The following is a 20,234-nucleotide window of genomic DNA, read 5'->3' on the forward strand; positions in this document are numbered from 1 at the left end:
ATTCGAGTTCTCAAATTCGATTCTATTCAGGGGGGAGAAATGTCCTCAATTTTCGTCAAACAAACGGCCCCACCTTCTCCCCCTTTAAACACTACACTCGCAACAGTCCAAGTACACGCCCTTTCAGCAGGCCACCTCACTTTGCCTGAATGGCACTTCGTATCTCCAGCTTCAGATACAGCACGAAGCACTGTGCCATCACTATCATTTCTCATCCATCATGAAAACTCGGAAACTGGGAAGAAGACGAGAATTGTATTCGACCTTGGGCTGAGGAGGGATCTGGAGAGATATTCAAGGCCGATACAACAGCATGCTGCGACGAGAAGACCGATTTCAACAAACCCGGATGTAGTGAAGAGTCTAGCTGCTGGGGGGCTGACGCCGGAGGATATTGATTTTGTTGTTTACTCTCATGTAACGAACGCCAACTCTTCTCCTCTAGGAGTTTACTGATACTTTACACAGATACACTGGGATCACATCGGTGAACCGCGAGATTTCGATAAAAGTACATTCGTAGTCGGTTCAGGGGCGGCCTCTCTCCTCCAAGGAACATCAACCTCCCTCCGCGGTGGCCATTCCTTCTTCGAAGCCGATCTCCTGCCACCATCAAGGACGATCGAGCTCTCAAACCCAAACTCACAGTCACCACAAGATGGCGTAGATAAGAAAACAAGCACGCCAGATTTTTACCAGCCATGGACTGCCCACCTCAACCTCCCCCATGTAATGGACATCTTCCTTGACGGCAGCCTCTACATAGTCGACGCGCCAGGGCACTTGCCAGGCCACATCAACCTGCTCGCGCGCACTTCACCCAATTCATACGTCTACCTCGCAGGTGATGCATGTCACGATCGGAGGATCATGCGAAAGGAGAAACAGATTGGGACTTGGGAAGATGCGGAGGGCATTACGTGCTGTATTCACGCGAATCGAGAGAAGGCGGAGGAGATGATTAAGACAATAGGTGAGTTGGAAGAGAGAGGGGTTGAGGTTATTTTTGCGCATGATGTGGAGTGGGAGCAGGATTCGAAGAATGAGGGGAGGTTTTGGGGTGAGGAGGGCAGGAGAGGGAAGAGGAGGGCTTGCTGTACTTGGTTGTATTAAAGTTGAGGGGGATTTGGTTATGTGCATATACATATTTCACAAACCTATCAAATATATGATCCTGTTTTTGCTTGAAATCAACAATATCCCAAGGCATCAACTTGTAACGTTGGTGTTCTTCGGGGAACCCACATAATTTACCCCGCAGACTACCCCACCTTGAGTTCGCAAACAAACAGCCGAGAAACCCCCCCTTGTTTTCACAACACTTCATTGAAACCACCCAATACATACTCGCCATACAAGCCAACGGTATCTTCTTTCCTCACCAAAACATTCGTTCCCCTTCTGCACACCTATCAAAACAACCTGAAAATGACTTCCCTAACCCCAGACCAAACCTCCCTAAAAGAAAAATACACCTCCACCCTGGGGCCCTCCTCCTGGACTGAAGGCTGCGAGTCTCTATTGAAACTATCCCCAGAAATGCTGAAAGCCAGTCTCCACATGTCTTCCGTCCCAAAAAAGAAGTCTCATCTCTCCCCCAAAATCCAATCCCTCATCGCACTTTCCGTCGACAGCGCATCAACACACCTGTACATACCAGGAATCCACGACCACATTAAAGAAGCCATCAAAAACGGAGCCTCCCAAGCGGAAATCATGGAAGTTCTCGAGTTGACAAGCACGCTGGGAATCCACGCATGCAATATCGGCGTCCCAATGCTCTGCGAGGTGATGCGTGAACTTGGCGGATACGAAAGCTATCTCGAAGCAGAGGAAGATGAGATGAGGAAGAAATTAAGAGAGGAGTTTACGGAGAAGAGGGGATATTGGCATACATTCTGGGAAGACTTTCTCAGGTTGGATCCGGAGTTTTTTGGGGCTTATTTGGAGTTCTCGACTGTTCCTTGGGTTAAGGATGTTAAAGGGGATCGGACAGGGGGTGGAGTGCTGGAACCAAAGGTATGCAACATTCCCGTCTTGTTTAGTTTTGGGGTAAGGAGGGCGAAAGGGGGAGATGAATGCTAATGGGAGATGTCAGGTTAAAGAACTGATTTACTGTGCCTTCGATGTCGCGGCGACGCACCTTTACCAGCCTGGACTTAAGCTGCATATGAGGAATGCGTTAGGGTATGGGGCAACTCCCGAGGAGATCATGGAGGTGCTTGAGATTGCGACGTTGTTGAGTATTCATACTTTGGAGGTAGCGACTCCGATTCTTGACCAGTACACAACTGGCAAAGCTTAAGTTGTAGACGAAACTAAACCATGCTTTCCATCCAAAGGAAATCCCACCAATAAGTGAACTTAAAAACTCGCAGAAAAGTATTGTAACTTCAAAGAAAAATAATTTTTGAACGTTTCAAGTCTTTGTATATAAATTGAGCAAACGGACTGGCGTAAAACAGCTGAGTACTTCTCTTACCCTTAAACGCATCTTCAACTAGAACTGATACTTGAACCCAGGGGACCTGTCAGTGTATTCTCCAGCTGGAGTTACATAGCCCTCGGCAATAAACTTCTTCTTCCCTGCTTCTCTTTTCACATACATATACCTAACAATCCACCACCCAATCCACGCGAACGCCAAACACCCCAAACTCCAAGAATGGCCCAAAGTATATTTTGGCGCCGCCTTCGTCTGATAAATCTGCCCACTCACCACCCCACCAATATTCGTCAGAGCGAGCAAGATTCCTAAACTTGCGGCACGTTTTCCATCAGGAGCGCAGTTTCCGGAAAGCCACGCGATATTAGTTCCCGTGCAAAGGAAGCAGGCCGTGGCGATCAGGTAGGTGGCGAAGTAACGGACGCCCGCAGAGACATCACAGAGGAGGATTGCGTATCCGGCTATGCCGACCGGAGCGCAGACGACTATGGTGAAGAAACGGGCGTTGTATTTGTCGGAGATGTACGCGCCGATTGCATAAACGATCGCTCCCCAGAGGTTGACTGTGTTTGGTTAGTGATTGTGGACAAAGATGATCGAGTTGAGGAGTACATACCTGGAATCACGAGGTATTGAGACTGGACAGTGGAATAGTGGAAGCCATTCTTAATGATAATTGGTAAGAAGGTTCCAAAACCTAGGCTTCAAGTTAGCAAGTGGACAAAGTTATAGTTGGTAGGATCTACAAACCGTAGAGAATGGTGACCACAGCGATCTGAATCACCCCATGGCCCCAACTCTTGGGGTCCTTGGCAGCCTCCTTGATATCTTTCATGTTGTAGTGCCCAGTGCCGCCACTATATGACTCAGCAAGCTCAGCACGGTGCTTCATGAGTGCTTTGTCTTCGTCGTTCAGGAAATAAGCTGTTTGGTAATTCTTCGGGACTAGAAAGATGCACATCGCCGCCCACACTACGGTGATGATGCCTTCAAGAATATAAAGCCTGTAGATCTGTAAGACAAAATATTTATAGAGCAGGGTGTGAGAGTTACCAGCGCCACCCCGGGTAGCCGGCCACGCCGTCCATGTGCAAAATTGCCCAGGCTAGCAGACCGCCGAAGGCTCCTGACAAGGCCGAAGCAACTAAGTCATCGTTAAACAGAAACTAAAGTGAGAGACATGGGCACTTACTAAATAGGTAAGCAACTCGTATAGCAAGTTCTTCTCGCTTGTACCAATTGCATAGGAGCAACGTCATGGAGGGGAAGAGACACCCCTCGAAGAATCCGAGGAAAATACGGGTCACAACCAGAGACGAAAATCCCTTGACGAATCCGGTGCTTAGACAAACGATGCCCCAGCAGAAGGTAATGAAGGGGATGACTCGATTGAATTGGAGGCGTTTGACGAGGATTGATGTTGGGAACTGATGCGTTTATTAGCCGGAGAGGACGTGGTCCGGAGCTCACCATTGGCTTACCTCTGCAAGAATGTAGAAGATATAAAAGACGGAAACCGCGGTCTAGAAAACAAGATTAGTATGTTAGAAGAGGTTTCATGTAAGGGAATAAACATTTAGTTCCGAGCCTTTCAACCCAATATCCATAATCATTCCCTGTGTTGCCGCGAACCCAATGTTACCTCTGTCAAGATAGCTGATGAGCATCAACATCATCATGACAGGTGCGATGAACAAATCCAGCTTTCGAAGAAGCTTCGCCTCTTTCTTCTTGTACTCAATTGACTCCGGAGTTTCTTGCTCGACATCTTCGGTGAAGCTGTCTTGAGCCTTCTCTTCGGTTATGGATGAAGCCATCTTGAATTAATTAATCTAGACGAAGAGTGACCTTTGTTGGCGTCGAGTTTGGCAGAGATGCAGCGATCTGCGTCTATTATGAGTCCTCGAACATCAGGCTTTTTTATGCCAGGGCCTGATTCGAGCACCAATTTTGGGGTAAAGAAAAGTGAGGTGAATCTTACGTTGCGGGGAAATATCAGAAAGATCCTGGTATTCCAATTTCTTTCAAGTCGGCCATTTCTGAAGCCCGGGAATAAGCAGTGCAAGTCTCAGGCCCACGATTCCATCCATCCCACTTTTCAATTCCCACGACGTCAGACGGCTGCTTGGATGCGCCCTGGGGAAAGTTCTCCAACGACGGGGGTATGTTTGTGCTTACCAGAGTGATCGACATGGAACTGAGGGGAAGAAGCTGTGCCTTCGGGGCGAGGCCCGAAAGCCGACGCTTTGCAGGAATTGAACCGAAGGGGGAAAATAAGCCGTGGAAGTCACTTGATCTGACCTGAAGAAGAAGGAGTCGTGTTAAGGTATTGTTGGTCTTTTTGTAGCTGTTTGATATGTCTAAAAGAGTTAACTTTTCTCCGCATCACACCCCTCTCCCGGTTCCTCAGCCACCTGCCATGAAAAGGGAGGCGAGAAATGTTAAGCGAACCCCTATTTAAGCATTAAAATTAATCGGAATTATGAACATTCCTCCTAGCGCTCCGTCTACTACCTAAGGCAAGAAAATACCTCAGACAATGGAATCTACTTCGGCGCATAGATAAAAGCCAACTGATCCATTTCATCCCCATCCTGCCCCATGAACCCAACAATTTGCCACCCACTCGGCGCCGAAAATGTAGCACAATCACTCGTGCTTGTGCCAGCCGCCAGCGTCCTCCCCAGGCTCGTCGTAGCTAGAATATAAAAATTCCTCGTCTGGCCGCTCTTCTGGCCCTGGCAGAGTTTTGCGGTAACCCAATACTCAGAACTTCCAAGCGTGAGACTCGCAGCTGTACCACCCGTGCCACCGTGGGTGAGCGTCGTTCCGGAAGTGAGAGTCAATCCGACTGAGTCCAAACGGGAGCCGCCACGGAAGGATAAGACAGAGGCTTTTGGGGTGGCGGGAAGAGACTCGAGGTCATTGAACCAGTTTCCGTGGGGTCCGCCCCAGAAGCCTGATTGGCGGCGTGTGCTGCTGACGGCCCAGGTGAAGTTGACGGTAATGGGGTTGTGGTCACTCAGGATGCTGCCATCGGATTGCAAGAATTTCGAGGACTCGTAGTTGAAGTATGTAGCCTCGAGGGAAAGTTGCTTAGAGCCACGGTAGAGGACTTTGTCAACGGTCTCACAAGTGTTGATTAAGGAAGGGTTGTCGCAAATCGTCTCGACGGTGGGGTTCACGCCTCCCTTCTCGAGCTGGACGAAACCATCAGTTAGGCCATTTTGGGTTTCGAAGACGGTGATACCGTCTGCGGAGCGGGTGTAGCGCGAGTTGGTGTCTCCGTAGACTACTACCGAGTTTCCGATGGACCAGGTATCGATGTAGTCTGCTACCTGCTGGAGATTCGCAGCACGTGCTACCTCGTCTCCAGCTTCGGTTCTGGAAAGAATGAGCATATTAGCCAAATTTGGGGAGGTACGACGAACCCGGCATCTGCGTGGAGATTGTAGAAGTCAATATAAACACCTTCTTCAACAATGAGGCGCATGAATGTGAAGCCTTTCGGTGTCAAGCAGTCAGCTCCTGACGCATCGGAGCACGTGCCCCATTTCTCGCGAGCAAAGTCGATCCAGTCAAAGTTCGACAACGTGTTGAGCCCGGAGCCGATGGCCGCGCCACCGGAAGTTGCGGTGCGGTATGAATGGTCATCCGTGGCGTAAATATATGCATGATAGTTGAAGTGTTCTTGGAAGTCAGTTTTGGCCCGTCACGTGATTGAAAAGGGGTTTTAATGGGCACATATCTTCTTGGACGTGGATAACGTCGTAATCATATTTTGCGAACAATGAACCGATTGTACCAGCGTTCGTTGCCTTATCGCCAGGAACGGCATTGTCGTTCAGGATGGCAGGAAGTCCAGCGACGTTGAATGACAGGATGTTGAGATCCCCACTCGTGGCTGCTGCTGAGACCGAGGAGGAGAGCGTAGCAGCCACTGCTGCAAGGCTGAAGAGAAGAGCCATGGTTATCGAAAGAACGTTGAGGTTTGTTGATTTTCTTCGCTTTAAGAAGAACCTGCAGGGAGTTATAGAAACCTGGGTTCTCGAATGACGCATCGGAAATGAGGACGATCATGATTTTTGCACTTCACAACCCCGTGGTTTCCCTTCTCAGGACCTTCTGGCACATGATCCACGCTATCGCGGTATCATTTGCAAATAGATCGGATCTGGATCTCAACTCGGAGCTAGTGCCGGGAGGAAACGATCAAGCGCGGCTCCAATCCGCCAGTAATTACTATTGTATTGCCGTACCTAACGTATCGGCAGTGATCCAGCAGCCAAGGCTGCTGAATACTTCTACTCCGGCACTGATGTGGAAATCACTTGCCTTCATTGGAGTGCTTTGAAACTTAAATATAAGAGAATTTCGGAGCAAACTTCTAGAAAAGATCAAAAATGAGGGGCAGTTCCTGCCAAGATGTTGCCAAGCCCGCACCCCGAAAGAATGGCCGCGGTCTATAGAGATGTATATCAGACATTTGCACGTGTTGGTTTGAATGGAAGAAGCATTCAGAATGCGAACTTGACGGATCAAGAAGCTTAAGTAGTAATAATTATATGTTTGGAATTCTTTATGAATAAAGTTCCGCGTGAAAAATCACGTGGACATCCTGATTGAACAGTTCAACAATTCCGTACCCCTGGACAGTTTGATCGAGATTTCAATTCAATATGCGGGTGAGTCCATTTTAAAAATGCCATCCAACAAAGATTTTCTTAAGAAACACAAAACATAGGGGGGGGAAGTGAAAGATAAGGTCGTTTCTTGAGCTCACCTTCGAAGACAAGCAGCAGGAAGCTCAGTAAAACTTCCTTATAAAATCGACAAATATGAGGCGAGGGAAAGTTATCTCTGACAAGCAACTCGGCATAAAGGTTTTCAAGTCTTGTGGTGTTCAAGGAGGAATGCGAAAGACGGGCTAAACCCCACCAAGGGGGGTTCGTTGAACGCGGGGACAGGCGTTTGTGGCGTGATCTATGTTACCCGAACGGCTCGTGACTGAAGGAACATGTAAAGAAAACCACCTGAAAGATCACGAGCTATAAAAGTCCCTGGTGGTATTTTACAAAGACAGGAGAATTTACCTTTGAAACATTGAATTTTGGGGTCGCACTGAAGAAAGGTTTCTCGAAATATTAAGGTCAGTAGAGCCGGCTCAAAAATTACTCAGCATTGATCGCTATAACCTCCACTGAACTACGAGCCATAACGGACGCCATTGCTCAATAGATCTAATGGCGACTTCTATTCCATCAACTTTCAGTTATTCTATCAGGTCTTGAACCGCGTCTATGCGACTGGAAAATACGTTTAATAACACCTATTTCTTTCAACATCACCTCCACTGAGTTGAAGACTATACCCTACCGTGAAATACACCATTTTGTCATCGTGCTATTGACCACGGTGAAAAAGAAAAGGAAAATCATGGATGGGATTATTGAACCCAAGGCGAGCGTGGATTCAAAGAAAAGAAGACGAATCCGGAGTTCAGTCTTCCAGATCCACAAAAGCAGCTCGAACGTGGTCTCAAAAGCCGGCACATCTAATTTCTACAGTAGCCCTTGATATAGGACAAATTCTCACCTCCAACTATCCAGCACTGACGGGAAACAGGCGGTGCAATTGGTACAGGATCATTTGTTGATTCTGGGAGCATCCTCTCTGAAACGGGTCCTGCACCACTGTTCATAGACTACCTCTCCATAATGTCCGTCGTCTGGTGCGTCGTGAAGAACTTGGCTAGGGTGGTCGTGTTACTTCCCACGAAAGGAATCTCGATCCCGTACTTGGTCAATTGTTTCATCAAAACGTCGTTAGCATTCGCAGCGGGATGTGATCCCCCCCGGTTCATCAATGCGGGCGATTGATAAATCGGGCTCCCGATTGACCAATCGTAGCGCCTGATTGGTTAATAGGGGGTGGATTACGATTCGGGCTCTACACTAGGTCCCGATTAGTTAATCGGGCAATATTGAAGTCTCAGGCATAGCAAAACCAGTGTATATTAAGATACTTTACTCAAATCAAGCTTTACTATACATGCATCCTACTACGTTTAGGCGCTTTGATAGTTACCCTAGCCCTTTTTGCTACCCTCGTGTCTCTTGATCAGCTAATTCTTTATCCCCACGTGCTTGCTCAATAGCTAAGCTCTTCTTCGCTCTCTCAAATTCCCTGCCAGTCTTCTGAACTAACGTAATTAATTTACGATTATTCTCCTTTGCTATACTTGAAGGGCAGTAGCCTTGTCTTTCTTAATTTATAGAGTATAGAAAGGAAGTAAATTTCTAGTAATATTAGAGTTTATCCTATAAGTAGAGCTAATAATAAGGCCAACTTCCATAGTTCTGTAATTAGTATCCTTACATAAGCCGGATTGTTCTAAGTCCTTTGAGTCGCAAAAAATTGCCAATAGCAATATTTGCACACCAGATATTGCACCGGTTGTAATTTTAAATGATTAATAATCTATTAGATTCCCACTAGCTGCACTTGTAAATATAAAAGACGTAAAGCAGTATTATATTATTGCAAAAGCTCAAACATAACACCTCTTCGAATGCGGAATGAACCATAATAAGATGTACTCAAGAACGCGGCAGAAGTGGGGTGGAACTTAAGAAAGGGGCCTAGAAACGGTTCCTCCTGAACTAGAAGTATAGCACTAGTGCACATCCGTCTTAGAGGATTAATTAACTGTTCGATGCCGTTGTGGGACTGTTGGTATTGTGAGAGCGGGTGCTTATTAGTGTGGAGGGATGCGTATTCAGCATATGGGGAAGATAGGGAAGGTGACAATTAAGAAATTAGTCGGTCACAGGGGAATATGAAGATTGCACTACGCTCGCGTAGGGGTCTTAGCGGACTCAAGGGTATGGTTTAAGGTACCTCGCCCGCTACAAGCTATGTAACTCTAGGCCTGAAGCCCTAAAACGAGGGCTGTGACATATTTACAAGGTCGTGGAAGATGTTCAATCGTTATGGTATTGCTGGCGGGGTAACTTTAGCGCTCGGACGCTATAAGAGAGCTATTATAGGGCCATTTAGCGACTCTTCCCCTATAAGTACAGGGGATATGCCTTCTAATGAGCCTAGTATCGTAAGTCTGTGTTTTTAGCGAAGTTTTCAGGCCACACAAAACCAAAGTCGTCCACTTCACTTTATAGTTTCTCAACAACTACAAATTAAAACCTTAAATAATTCAAGCGCACACGATAAAAGAAGCTAGAATGAGTTTAGCAGGCGTTTATAACTAATTCAAACTATAAAAGTAAAGCGTCCAAAATTGTTATGGGGTTCGTTTCTTAGCGAAACGCCCTAAAAACACAGACTTGTGATACTAGGCTCGTAAAGGTGTGGTACCCCTTGTTTATAGTTTACAGCGTGCTTATGGGAGAGTAGCCTGGAAATATAGGGGGCTTTAGTGGGTGAGTGTAGTAGAAAGTAGCCTGAAAGTGAACTTGCTGTGCAAATGCCCTGTAATCCCGTCACTTTATACCGCCATCTTCGTAGTAAGGTGTCGTATACTAGTAGCGAGTAAAGGAATTAGCATTGCAGAGGAGGAAATGAAGAATGAAAGTAGGAAATGCATCAAGGGGGATTGAGAATCGAAGATGGCCTTGCGCCAATGGTTCACAAAAATCATCCAAGCATGGCAATGCCCCTGAATTGCAGGGTATGAAGGGTTGTATGCACGTACTGACTGGCGCTTGTTTCTAATGTCTATTCGCTCGCCAGTATATCGCTATTTTGCCTCACGGTAATATGTACCACTCGTATGCTCCCACTTTTCACCATTCATCTGCTTATACACGATCGACGTCCTTCTCTTGCCGCCACTGAGTATCAGCGAATGTTGACGCTTCTCCTGTTCCTGTAGCCATCCTCACTTTCTCGACTGGTCTCGAGTATCCTCGTGGTAGAGACAAGAACGTATCCTGAACTCTGCATTTCGATCGGGCTCGCAGGGGCGTTGGTAATTCCAATATTGCTATCTCCGAGAGTATAGTCGCCTGCCTGATCATCCGTTTTCGATAGTGTCAGCAATGCTATGCCGAAGTTGAGAAGGAACCCGCAGACGAGAGAGCGTGGTGATGACTTCTGTTGTGTTGAAGCCGCCGTAGAGAATGAAAGATGCGGAGAGAGTACAGGTTGTGAACACAACATAGTACATAGCATTGATACTGGGTCGATTAGTATAGAAATACGGTATGTTAAAATTGGATGGGAGACACGAACAGTGATGCTGGAAACTCATCCACTGTCTTATTGAGATAATTCATTTGCGTCAAGGTAGACACAACAAGAGTGATCAAGAAGGCGTAAGTGGAAGGACGCGAGAATTGATTCTCTCCTCCAACTGTGAGCTTGGCAGCAATCGAAAAGGCTTTTACCGCCATGACTGATATAGACCCAACTGAGGAACAGATCGAGATATAGACAAGTGGGTTCGTCCTGCCCGACTTTGGAGCAACCACATAGATCATGTACGTGGAAAAGCCAGTGACGAGAGAGCAGTAAAGTAGGAACACTGCGAACAGATGTTTGACTCGAGTCTGAGAGGATTGCAGAAGTGATACATACATGGCTGGATAGCCAAGTTGAGGATCTCATCAATCGTCTGGATGTCCTCGTCTGGGGGAGCATGCAATACGAGCATAATGGAGCCCAAGAGGCATGTTGCGCAGCCAAGCCTTCCCAAAGTCCGAACTTCTTCATGCAAGAAATATGCACCCATCACAGTCCTGCCAGCTTGTCAGTGATCCATTATCCCTTATAGCCAAGTCAATCGTACCATATCAGAACACTCAGAGCCCCAAGGGGAGTGACCAGCACAGCCGGAGCGAAAGCATAAGCTATGCTGTTCATGAGCTCCCCAGAAATAACTGATTCATAGTATCAGCCACTGTCGACCCTAATGCTTCACCATCCTGTATGCTTGCTTACGTGTAAGCATTCCACACCACCAAATGGGACTTCGCAGGTATTCGTGACCATCGCCATTAAAGCCAGGTGCTCGGCTGCTTGTGTGAGGCCCTACTTCAATAGTACATCAGAAATCAATCCTGCATGATATGCTGCAGTCTATGGCTTGTTCGGTATTCGAAAAGGAATTGATCGCGGCCCTTGAGGAGCTCGCAGATGTAGAGGAGAGGCAGCGAGTGCGTACCGTTTTCGTAATGACATAACTCGAGCCTGGCAAGGACACCGATGTCAGTATAAGACATTGAGATTGCTTGGAGATTGGGGGCAGAAAGGGACATCTCGCTCTCAAGGAGCCATACCAATTGCACAAGAAGCCAATATGGCCAATGTCATGCCAATGAATCTGCGATTGTTGTTAGTCGCGGGTGATTAGATCATTGGGATGTCCTCCAGGCATCAGTAGAGAGGAAAAGAGAACGCACTTGTCGTCGATCATACTTGCTAAAAGGTCGCAGTCGTTATTTTTGCCTTGCTATGGAGGGTCGGGAATGTCTGACCACTCTGGTCGAGCTTCTGCGGCTATGAAGCGACCAGGGTTTCGCCATACTGGCCGTGGGCGACGAGTGGGCTGAAGCAGGTAAATTTACAGCAAAAGGGCTAACATCCAGGGTATGGATAAATAGCACCTTGCCTGCGATTGCCTAGCCCCAAAGGCATCGGCTAAGGCGTCAACGGCGGGGGGTGGCTTCTCGTCTTAATGGTAATCGTTCGGCGTTTCCCACCTACAATTCGCCTAGCACGCCTTGTAGGTGAGGGATAGCGATACGCACAGAACAGCGATACGCAAATCGCACCAAAATTTGTATGGGCAAATCGGACAGATTTGCACTACAATAACGCCTTAATTTTTTTAGTTTTAAAATTTACTAAGCTAAAGGGCCTACACCTTGGGATCAATTCCCAAAACTTAGACACTATTTTATTACGCTGCATTGTGAGAATTCAAAGGGAGAAAAGGAGAGATTCCCACCAAATCTCAGATTTGCGTATCGCTGTTCTGTGCGTATCGCTATCCCTCACCTACAAGGCGTGCTAGGCGAATTGTAGGTGGGAAACGCCGAACGATTAGGGCTTGTTAGCAACTCTCCCCCCAGCCCCCCTAATTACCCGTCGGCAATTCCTCGCTTTGCTGGGGCCGACTTACACTAGCAAATCGGACCCAGCAACTCCGACAAACTACCAACTCCGACATTGCCATATAATATTAATTATTAAAACAACCACATAAAATATTGCAACAGCGAAAGAGCAAATTAATCCTTAGTCTATGGGAATCCTGACACCCCGAAATGCAATGCAAAGCTGAGCAGGACATTTCCTCTCACGCTGCATCCTGTATGATGACATCTGCAGCCTTCTCACTGATCATATAGATAGGCAATGCAATGTAAAATCCAGGAATCTTCGGAAACACGCTGGCATCAACAACCCTCAGACTCTGCACTCCTCTGACCCTGAACCTTGAGTCCAAAACGGCCATTGGGTCACCATCTGCCCCAATTGGACATGTGCAACTCGCATGGTGACCCCAAGCTTCATCTTTGATGAACGTCTTCATTTCAGCCTCAGTCGTCACATTTGGTCCCGGCCAAACTTCAGTAAACGATCCGTCTAGTGGAATAAGGTCCCTGAAAGCTTGACGCGAGTACTCCATAGCTTCATATACTGCTTGCAAATCCTTCTCGTCAGCGCCACCTGTGGTCACTCCTGTGTCGAACGAGTTGAAGTGGATGATTGGTGTGTCCCGTGGGTCGGCAGATCGTAGTTGTACTGTGCCGGCACTGTTGCGACTGTGGGCTTTGAGCGTGATCCATGCCCAGTGCCGAGCATCTTTCAGCGCAATATTTGAGTATCCTGGGTAATAGCCGGAGAAGTATGCTGGTGCGCCTGAGATGAGAAGATCAGGGTCACCATCTGCGACTGACGACTTTTTGACAACGGCAATGGCAACTCCGTTGGTAGCGTACGTTCCCTTGGTAATTTGATCGATTCCATGTATCCATTGTGTGAGACAAGGGTCGGGCATCGTGCGTAAGAAGGTACATTTTGAAGTGATGACAAAATCTGTTTGGGTTTTGCCGACAACTGTCGTTTCGTATCTGTCCTCTGAGTGAAGGGTGAGTTAGCAATTTCTCTATCGGGATTGTTTCGGGAAGACACATTGTCTCAGTGGAATATCATGAGACAGTCAAAATTATGAAATGGATTTCTTCCCCAAAACCTACGCAAATTCGTGCCTACTCCCGGGAGGTCGACCACTACGGGAATGTTGAATTTCCTCAGCTCTTGTGCCGGACCAATCCCGCTCAACTTCAGAAGTTGAGGCGTGTTGAAAGCGCCCGCTGAAATAATGACCTCTCGTGTCGCGTTGACGCTCCCAGAACCGGTAGGTGATGCTGACCCAGATCGAAGGTCTGCCCGATACAGACTTACGCCCTCCAAAAAGTCGACACCAGCAACTTTCGGAGTTGTGCCGTTTTGAACGAACCTTAAGTTTGTCACTAGCGTGTTGAGGCGAACATCAAGCTTGTATTTCCTTAACCCATCGGTATTGACAGCATTTGCGGTATCCAGGACGAAATTTCGAGGGCCATTGCGAGTCGAGTTCCACATTGCTAGTGGAACTTGGTATAGGCCTTCTTTCTCTGGCTGCCCTGGAGCATTGATGTCGCGGAGTAACACTTGCCCCAACCCAACAACAGTTTCTACCAGAAGTCCAAGAAGTCCCTTTCCCATAGCTGTTGCAGCCGAGACAACGAGTGACAGGAGTTTCTGGTCTTCAATTACCAAGGCAAGGGATGTCAATGATGTCCCAAGCCAGCCGCTGTAACCGTGCCCAACAATACTGCTGGGGAGGTATCCATTGCGCTCCAATCTTTGGAAATACTTTCTCATGTTCGCAGGTGCCCAGGAAGTGTCCCCTGTCACGGTCATTATGTTTTCCCAGTCGCTCTCGTGAGGATATATAGTAATCAAGGCGTTGTGAGCCGAGCAACCACCAAGGGTTCCAGATCGAGGGTAAAGAATTCCAAGTGGGGTTGAACCAGGCGGTGCTGATGTTCCGACAAAGAGACTTCCTGAAGGTGTCTTCCATGTCATCTTAGAATCCTTTTCTTGTCGAGCTTGATCTGTATAGTGGCTGACGAAGTAGTCCCATTTCATCGGTCCGTACTCTGTAGACTGCAACTGCAACGCTGGAACTTGTTCTTGGTAACTTGAGCCCTGATCATCTCCCGCATCAATCAAAAGCACCTTGAAACCGGCGATGGCAAGTCTTGCAGCCAGAGGTCCACCCCCAGGTCCTGAGCCAATAATCACATACTCATAGTCTTCAAGCCAAGTTGGCTTTGACTGTCCTTTCTGTTGCCCGAAGGAATTTTTATAGGAGTCTTGTTCGGAATATCTCGGGACAGCACTAGTAGCAATCAGAACAAACCAATTCATAGATGCAGTTCTCTGGGTTTACTTGCGATGCTAAAACAAGACACGCCAGATTGGTCAAAATGCCCAGCGTACATGCGATGAGCATCGTGACCCAACCCAGTGTTGTATTTGAATTAAAGATTAACAATCGAGCAGAAGTGAAGACGTTTAACAAAGAGTGAATGACTTGGTCGGCAGAGCACGCTCTCTCAGTACGCTCGACAAAGAGGGTGAAGGAACAACTTGACGACGAAGAACACACTTTCTCAGCGTGCCTGACCCACATAGAGCAAATTCGTCACCTGCAGCTCCCTGAACATTGGCGCCCCAGATCTCCGAAAATGCACTTGTGGTACCGAAAATTCTGAGGGTGGACTAGCGTAGATGCAGGTACCATTTCCCAGTAGGGTTGCACAGCAGAAACTGCCTCCGGGATCTTGAAGCCGTCCCCGCGGTTGCAGATCAAGAAGTGATCGTCCCGAAGAGTTTATCAATCCAGGGGATTCAAATCCTGGCAGCGAGGGCAACACGAATCACGGCACTGTTTGAAATCTCCCAGTTCGGAAAGGCTGAGAGATATGGGGAAATCAAACGTTAATATGGTCTTCAATTCAATTATTGAAGCACCAGAAGGGTCGATCCCAATCTATACTTCGCCAGGCACGGGGGAGCCCGCGCGGGGGTGACCCGCTATCGATCGCTTACTATCGGGCTGATGCCCCTGTACCCTGCAGGCACTTGTAGCTGTAGCTTTACAACGTATCAGGCCTATTAAATGTCGCAAGATAGGGGTTCTAGGGTTGCACAGCGCCAGAAAATCACCAGGATTAGTTTAAACCCCCCTTCCAGCCCCCGGTCTCGCTGCATCTAATCGGGCAGAGATGTTATCACCGCTATGGGAAATGCACTGCACCACTTTTTGGTACTCGACTGTAAAGATGGGCCTTGACATCGAACTGTGAAGCAAAATTAATTGTGAATCTTCAGGCACGAATTTTCATCTCTTCATAATTACTGCTTTATTTTTCTCTAACGTCAATTTTCTACATCAAAAAAACGCGATCTACTCCAGCTAGCCCTGAACATTAGACTCCAAGCACAATTCGTTGCCAGAGAGCCAATTTTCTATTAGCTTCTAATTAAATCATCCTTTCAAACTTTTGTTTAACTCCAAGACTGTGGTTCCACCAATTCCACAAATGAGCATCCTCAAGATTGCCAAGCTTGCTAGAATGTCGTCGAGGTCTCGGAGTGATTGACAGATTTGGTCGTTTGGGCATCGAAGAGTTACCAGAAGTCTCTCCTTTCGTTGTCAAAGTGAAGAGCGTTGGAACTAATCGTGCAACGAGAGATATGATCGATGGCGTACACGCGCAAATGACGCTCACAGGGACCTCGACGTTACTCCAGACACTCAAATCCACATAGTCTTCTGTGATTTCGTCAGTAAATATCTCTCTCTAGGATTGATAGGACTTAATTACGGGTAGGATTTGTTGTATTGGCAAACTGAATGAGTGTCTTTATTCGCAGAATGCTGACAATCGTGACGCTGGTAATAATAATTAATGAATAATCCATGAAGTGAAAAGGATTACCAACGTACAAGAATCCAACACTGAGCATTAACATGATATGAAATTTCTTCTTGGGTGTCATCAACAACTTGTAAAGCTCTGGCATAGGTAGGATCAATATACACAGGTCGAGGATAATGTTAAAGGTTGCACTGAGCCAGCCTTGCAAGTCGATGTTATTGCATTTCGAAGGATATTCCCCATCTCACCATCTCCACGCTGCATTGACTGGGCTGCATTGGAAGACTGATATAGGCTTAAAGAATATGAGATGACCAAGATTTGCTGCCATTAAAACCCAGACGCAGTATTTGAAGTTTTGGCATGAAAAAATTCGGAGGTAAAAGAAGAGAATAGAAATCTTGGTAAGTGGCAACGCGCAAAGATATGTCAACTTGCCTCAAAAGAAGACCCATACTTTAGTGAGCCTGCAAAAAGTATTGGCTCAATAAATGGACTAATGCCGAGGATAGACTGAACGTCTTTGAAGGAGTTGTTCCAAATATCACGGCCAAGCTCATGTTTGAGACTGCTTTTGTGTCAATTATCAAACAACCAAGATATCTTGAAAAGTTACGTACTGAAAATGGGGAATATTCCAAACGGACTAGAAGACACTATTTGCGTTGATTTTATTTACTGTTAAAGGAAGTTAGGTCTTACAACTACAAAAGCTATGACATAATCATCGATACCAAAAGCCCCAGCAGGTCCGGTGAGTTTTGCTGTCAATAGAAGGCAAAATATAAGAACAGCCAAAAAGTTAAACAAAACTCCCATTACCAAAACATGCTTTGTCCTGTCGCTTGGGATGATACCGCAGGCATTCTTGGTAAATCTCTCTGTCGCTATATGGTTAGAAAGAGTATGTGATATGCAGAAGTAGGGTGGACTACTCAAGTCTTACTGAATTGTGCAGTTTTGACTGATACGTTCTGTGGTTCTTGTTCCTAATTCTGTATTTCTACAAATGCAGGCAGTGTCGCTTAGTGAGCATGTTGAATTCAAGGTCTGTTCCTCAATGCAAAGAAGCTGCTCCAATTAGAATTATTCACCGAACAGAAAGAATAACACTTACCCCACACGCAGCTGGCAGCCCAGGATTTGCAATGGCAGAAGCAATCTGCGGCTTACAACCGCGAGCGCAACAAACAAGCAGAAGTTCTCCTGGTTTGAATAGTATTAAGTATAAAGTGAGGGAGTACAAAGTTTAGAACAGTGAATAACTGCAAGACTCGGTAGTTATGGGGATTGTAGAATCTTGGAGCGCAACCCCAACTTGGTCCACACCCTGACGATACGATAAGAAAGAAGATTCTTAAGAGGGATTATTATTATCTACTAGATGTTACCACCATACAATTCGATGTCAAGCAGAATAGGATTTGGAAGGAGGAAGAAAGAAACTCGCATTCTTTTCCCATGACCTTGTCCTCTGCTTGAGACGAAAACGTAAAGACTGCATCCGGTCACCAGACTTCCAATCCACCAGTGACCCTCGTACTTGAGCAACTTTTTGGTCTGGAAAGAGAAATAAGTTTGTCGAAAGTAGCCAGGGTAAGTTTCAGGTAGACAACTTCAGCCATGCCCTCCGATCAATCATACCCAGAATCCCAGACTTACCTGTGTCTACTTCTTGGGTGGTGTTTGTGGCGCCTCTGGAGGGTGTCCTGATTCCTGGGAATAGCATCCGTGATTTGGCCTCCATGAAACGGTTTCGATTTTAGGAAAGTTTAGCGTCGAACATGAGGAGTTTGCTAGAAACACCCTGTAAGAAACCCTGTATGCATTTCCCGTTTTCCCCACATATAACCCGGGAAATTTGAAGATCGGTCGGAGTCAGGGTAGATAGTGATTGAAGCGATGTCGCTCCCAGCGTCGAGAAGACTAGCAGAGGCTCACAATCTTAGTGGCAGGCCTCAATTCTTCAGGGCTGTTTGAACAAGTAGTCAAAGCTATGACAATTCGAATCAAATTTGAAGAAATCAAGTAGCAGCACTCAGGTTATCTTCTCACAAGAACGTTTTCGATCGAACGACCAATCCTGTTGTGAGGAGCATCATTCTCCAACATGAGGGCTGAAATTCTCTCCTTTTGGCTCTCGTCTCTCTCTCTTGTGATTGAACATTCATACAGTAGTAGGGATTCAAGAATCAGTGCTTCTCAGAGACTTTCACATGAATTTCGGGGTACTCATGGCCGGAGTACTAGCAAGCGACTTCCATTCGACCCAAAAACCACGCCAATTAAAGGTCTGCTATCCATAACATTCACCATTAATACAAATACTGATTTTAGGTTGCTCACAGTCACTGGTGAGCACTCTTTCATCCCACCCAACTTCGACGCGGGTGACCAGCGCGGGCCTTGCCCAGGTCTTAATGCACTTGCCAATCATGGATATATTGGGCGAAATGGGGTCACAAGTGTGAGTGGGAAAGTAACTTCGTTGGAGAAACCCTAGCTGATCAATTGTAAATAGCTTGGGGAGGTAACAGCAGCGAATAACGAACGTGAGCATACAATTAACCCCTGACGCAAAGATATTGACGAGTAGCAGTCTATGGAATAGGATTAGACCTCGGTGGAGTGCTTGCAATCATGGGCACAGTCTTTGTTGGAAATCCTTTGTCCCTTAATCCTGATTCCTGGGTTCTCAATTGGGGGACCAACGGGCTCAGTGGAAAATCTGCTAGGGAATGTGTTTGGACTTGTGGGTAAGAACGGCCAGCTAAGTCGAGTGAAGTCTTGACTGAGATTCCGTCAGGGACACCCCAGGCCCCGTTGAATCACACAACTTTATTGAATCCGATTCTTCCAACACCCGCAACAACTTGTACGTTACTAGAGATTGTGCTACGCTTGACTTGGAACTTTTTGCAGACTGGTACAATATGGCTTCGGATCCTATCGGGGATTTCAACATGGACCTGATGGCGGAACGAGCAAACTTTCGTTTTCAGCAGACGAAAGCAACAAATCCGAACTTCTATCATGGACCGTATACAGGTTTGGTCGCAAAAAATGCGGGATACATCTTTGCGGGACGGTTGTTCGCAAACCATTCTAAAGTGCATCCATCTAGCATTCTCAGCATGAACAGTCTCACCATGACAGACCAAATCTAACTGACGCATTGCTAACTAAGAATATTATCAAAAGCTTTTTTGACATATCTGGCAAGGAAAGTTCACTTATAATCGAGGTTGGGAATCAATCCCACAGAAATGGTATCGAACACCTGTTGATTACGGCCTCGTCCAGTTGGATTTGGACATAGTGTCCTGGATTTTGGAATATCCAGATCTTGGAAGGGGTGTAGTTCCATGAATGTTTATTGAATGGTTACTGACCCACATGAGCATCGGTGGAAATACCGGAACAGTCAACAGTTTTACGGGTGTTAACTTTGAGGACTTGACAGGTGGAATCTTGAATGCAGAGACTCTTCTCGAAGGTAACAACTTTCTCTGCTTTGTTTTCGAAGCCGTCAGGACCCTCGCACCCAACTTATTATCGTCACTATTTTCCGGTGCTCGAGGCTCCATTAAAGTTCATTACGGACACTTTGGTTTCTGCTCTCACGAGCCTCGCTTGTCCAGCTTTGACCGACTCGAAAATTGGTGGGCAAGGGTTTGAGGATGCCATTAAAACAATGATTCCTGGTGCAAGAAAAAGTGGTGGCGCTTTTTAATGCACACAAAGATTTTAATACATCAATCCCCTTTAGTAATTATACAACACATCGATTCATTGACTCATGGCCCAGTCCAATTGATTCCATCCCCTAC

The 20,234-nt window shown here is 46.6% G+C and overlaps 7 protein-coding genes across 7 annotated transcripts; 2 read left to right on the forward strand and 5 right to left on the reverse strand.

The window, feature by feature from the left end:
• Nucleotides 1–39: 39 nt before the first annotated feature.
• Nucleotides 40–2,334, forward strand: K444DRAFT_650306 (Metallo-hydrolase/oxidoreductase; the record flags this gene model as incomplete). The annotated part of the gene is made up of 4 exons (XM_024885625.1): nt 40–417; nt 469–1,060; nt 1,298–2,019; nt 2,099–2,334. 4 exons carry the CDS (start codon nt 40–42, stop codon nt 2,303–2,305), a joined length of 1,899 nt encoding a protein of 632 aa, XP_024742409.1. The 3' UTR covers nt 2,306–2,334.
• A 120-nt stretch (nt 2,335–2,454) lies between these two features.
• K444DRAFT_650307 (MFS general substrate transporter) lies at nt 2,455–4,267 on the reverse strand. The gene is made up of 6 exons (XM_024885626.1): nt 4,021–4,267; nt 3,928–3,969; nt 3,639–3,873; nt 3,500–3,590; nt 3,245–3,450; nt 2,455–3,009 (listed from the first exon to the last, which is right to left on the reverse strand). The coding sequence occupies exons 1-6, from the start codon at nt 4,261–4,263 to the stop codon at nt 2,501–2,503; spliced, it is 1,326 nt and encodes a 441-aa protein (XP_024742410.1). The 5' UTR covers nt 4,264–4,267; the 3' UTR covers nt 2,455–2,500.
• A 598-nt stretch (nt 4,268–4,865) lies between these two features.
• Nucleotides 4,866–6,414, reverse strand: K444DRAFT_650308 (endonuclease exonuclease phosphatase family protein; the record flags this gene model as incomplete). The annotated part of the gene is made up of 4 exons (XM_024885627.1): nt 4,866–5,830; nt 5,878–5,884; nt 5,918–6,136; nt 6,252–6,414. 4 exons carry the CDS (start codon nt 6,412–6,414, stop codon nt 4,993–4,995), a joined length of 1,227 nt encoding a protein of 408 aa, XP_024742411.1. The 3' UTR covers nt 4,866–4,992.
• Nucleotides 6,415–10,327: 3,913 nt separating this feature from the next.
• On the reverse strand, nt 10,328–11,418 carry K444DRAFT_181860 (DUF803-domain-containing protein). The gene is made up of 4 exons (XM_024870818.1): nt 11,253–11,418; nt 11,042–11,202; nt 10,697–10,988; nt 10,328–10,641 (listed from the first exon to the last, which is right to left on the reverse strand). Exons 1-4 carry the CDS (start codon nt 11,324–11,326, stop codon nt 10,479–10,481), a joined length of 690 nt encoding a protein of 229 aa, XP_024742412.1. The 5' UTR covers nt 11,327–11,418; the 3' UTR covers nt 10,328–10,478.
• Nucleotides 11,314–11,986, reverse strand: K444DRAFT_608094 (uncharacterized protein). Its single transcript, XM_024879306.1, has 4 exons — nt 11,866–11,986; nt 11,743–11,786; nt 11,628–11,653; nt 11,314–11,494 (listed from the first exon to the last, which is right to left on the reverse strand). The coding sequence occupies exons 1-4, from the start codon at nt 11,877–11,879 to the stop codon at nt 11,381–11,383; spliced, it is 198 nt and encodes a 65-aa protein (XP_024742413.1). The 5' UTR covers nt 11,880–11,986; the 3' UTR covers nt 11,314–11,380.
• Nucleotides 11,987–12,764: 778 nt separating this feature from the next.
• Nucleotides 12,765–14,983, reverse strand: K444DRAFT_608097 (GMC oxidoreductase; the record flags this gene model as incomplete). Its single annotated transcript, XM_024879307.1, has 3 exons — nt 14,914–14,983; nt 13,669–14,858; nt 12,765–13,549 (listed from the first exon to the last, which is right to left on the reverse strand). Exons 1-3 carry the CDS (start codon nt 14,970–14,972, stop codon nt 12,765–12,767), a joined length of 2,034 nt encoding a protein of 677 aa, XP_024742414.1. The 5' UTR covers nt 14,973–14,983.
• A 3,531-nt stretch (nt 14,984–18,514) lies between these two features.
• K444DRAFT_640395 (uncharacterized protein) lies at nt 18,515–20,137 on the forward strand (the record flags this gene model as incomplete). The annotated part of the gene is made up of 7 exons (XM_024884494.1): nt 18,515–18,695; nt 18,753–18,875; nt 19,004–19,073; nt 19,211–19,514; nt 19,633–19,759; nt 19,829–19,932; nt 19,985–20,137. The coding sequence occupies 7 exons, from the start codon at nt 18,515–18,517 to the stop codon at nt 20,135–20,137; spliced, it is 1,062 nt and encodes a 353-aa protein (XP_024742415.1).
• Between the last annotated feature and the right edge of the window lie 97 nt (nt 20,138–20,234).

This window comes from Hyaloscypha bicolor, assembly GCF_002865645.1.
Source record: "Hyaloscypha bicolor E unplaced genomic scaffold K444scaffold_16, whole genome shotgun sequence".
Classification (NCBI taxonomy): domain Eukaryota; kingdom Fungi; phylum Ascomycota; class Leotiomycetes; order Helotiales; family Hyaloscyphaceae; genus Hyaloscypha; species Hyaloscypha bicolor.

Excerpts from the sequence above, each read along its gene's own strand:
- K444DRAFT_608094 (XM_024879306.1), bottom strand. Across the intron at positions 11,654-11,742 it reads ATTGGCTTCTTGTGCAATTG|GCTCGAGTTATGTCATTACG; the intron begins GTATGGCTCCTT and ends TGTCCTTGCCAG. Across the intron at positions 11,495-11,627 it reads GTTATGTCATTACGAAAACG|GGCCTCACACAAGCAGCCGA; the intron begins GTACGCACTCGC and ends CTATTGAAGTAG.
- K444DRAFT_181860 (XM_024870818.1), bottom strand. The coding sequence starts at position 11,326 with ATGAACAGCATAGCTTATGCTTTCGCTCCGGCTGTGCTGGTCACTCCC. Across the intron at positions 10,989-11,041 it reads CAACTTGGCTATCCAGCCAT|TGTTCCTACTTTACTGCTCT; the intron begins GTATGTATCACT and ends ATCTGTTCGCAG. Across the intron at positions 10,642-10,696 it reads GATGAGTTTCCAGCATCACT|TATCAATGCTATGTACTATG; the intron begins GTTCGTGTCTCC and ends TAATCGACCCAG.
- K444DRAFT_650307 (XM_024885626.1), bottom strand. The coding sequence starts at position 4,263 with ATGGCTTCATCCATAACCGAAGAGAAGGCTCAAGACAGCTTCACCGAA. Across the intron at positions 3,970-4,020 it reads TGAAAGGCTCGGAACTAAAT|ACCGCGGTTTCCGTCTTTTA; the intron begins GTTTATTCCCTT and ends CTTGTTTTCTAG. Across the intron at positions 3,591-3,638 it reads ACGAGTTGCTTACCTATTTA|TTGCTTCGGCCTTGTCAGGA; the intron begins GTAAGTGCCCAT and ends ACGATGACTTAG.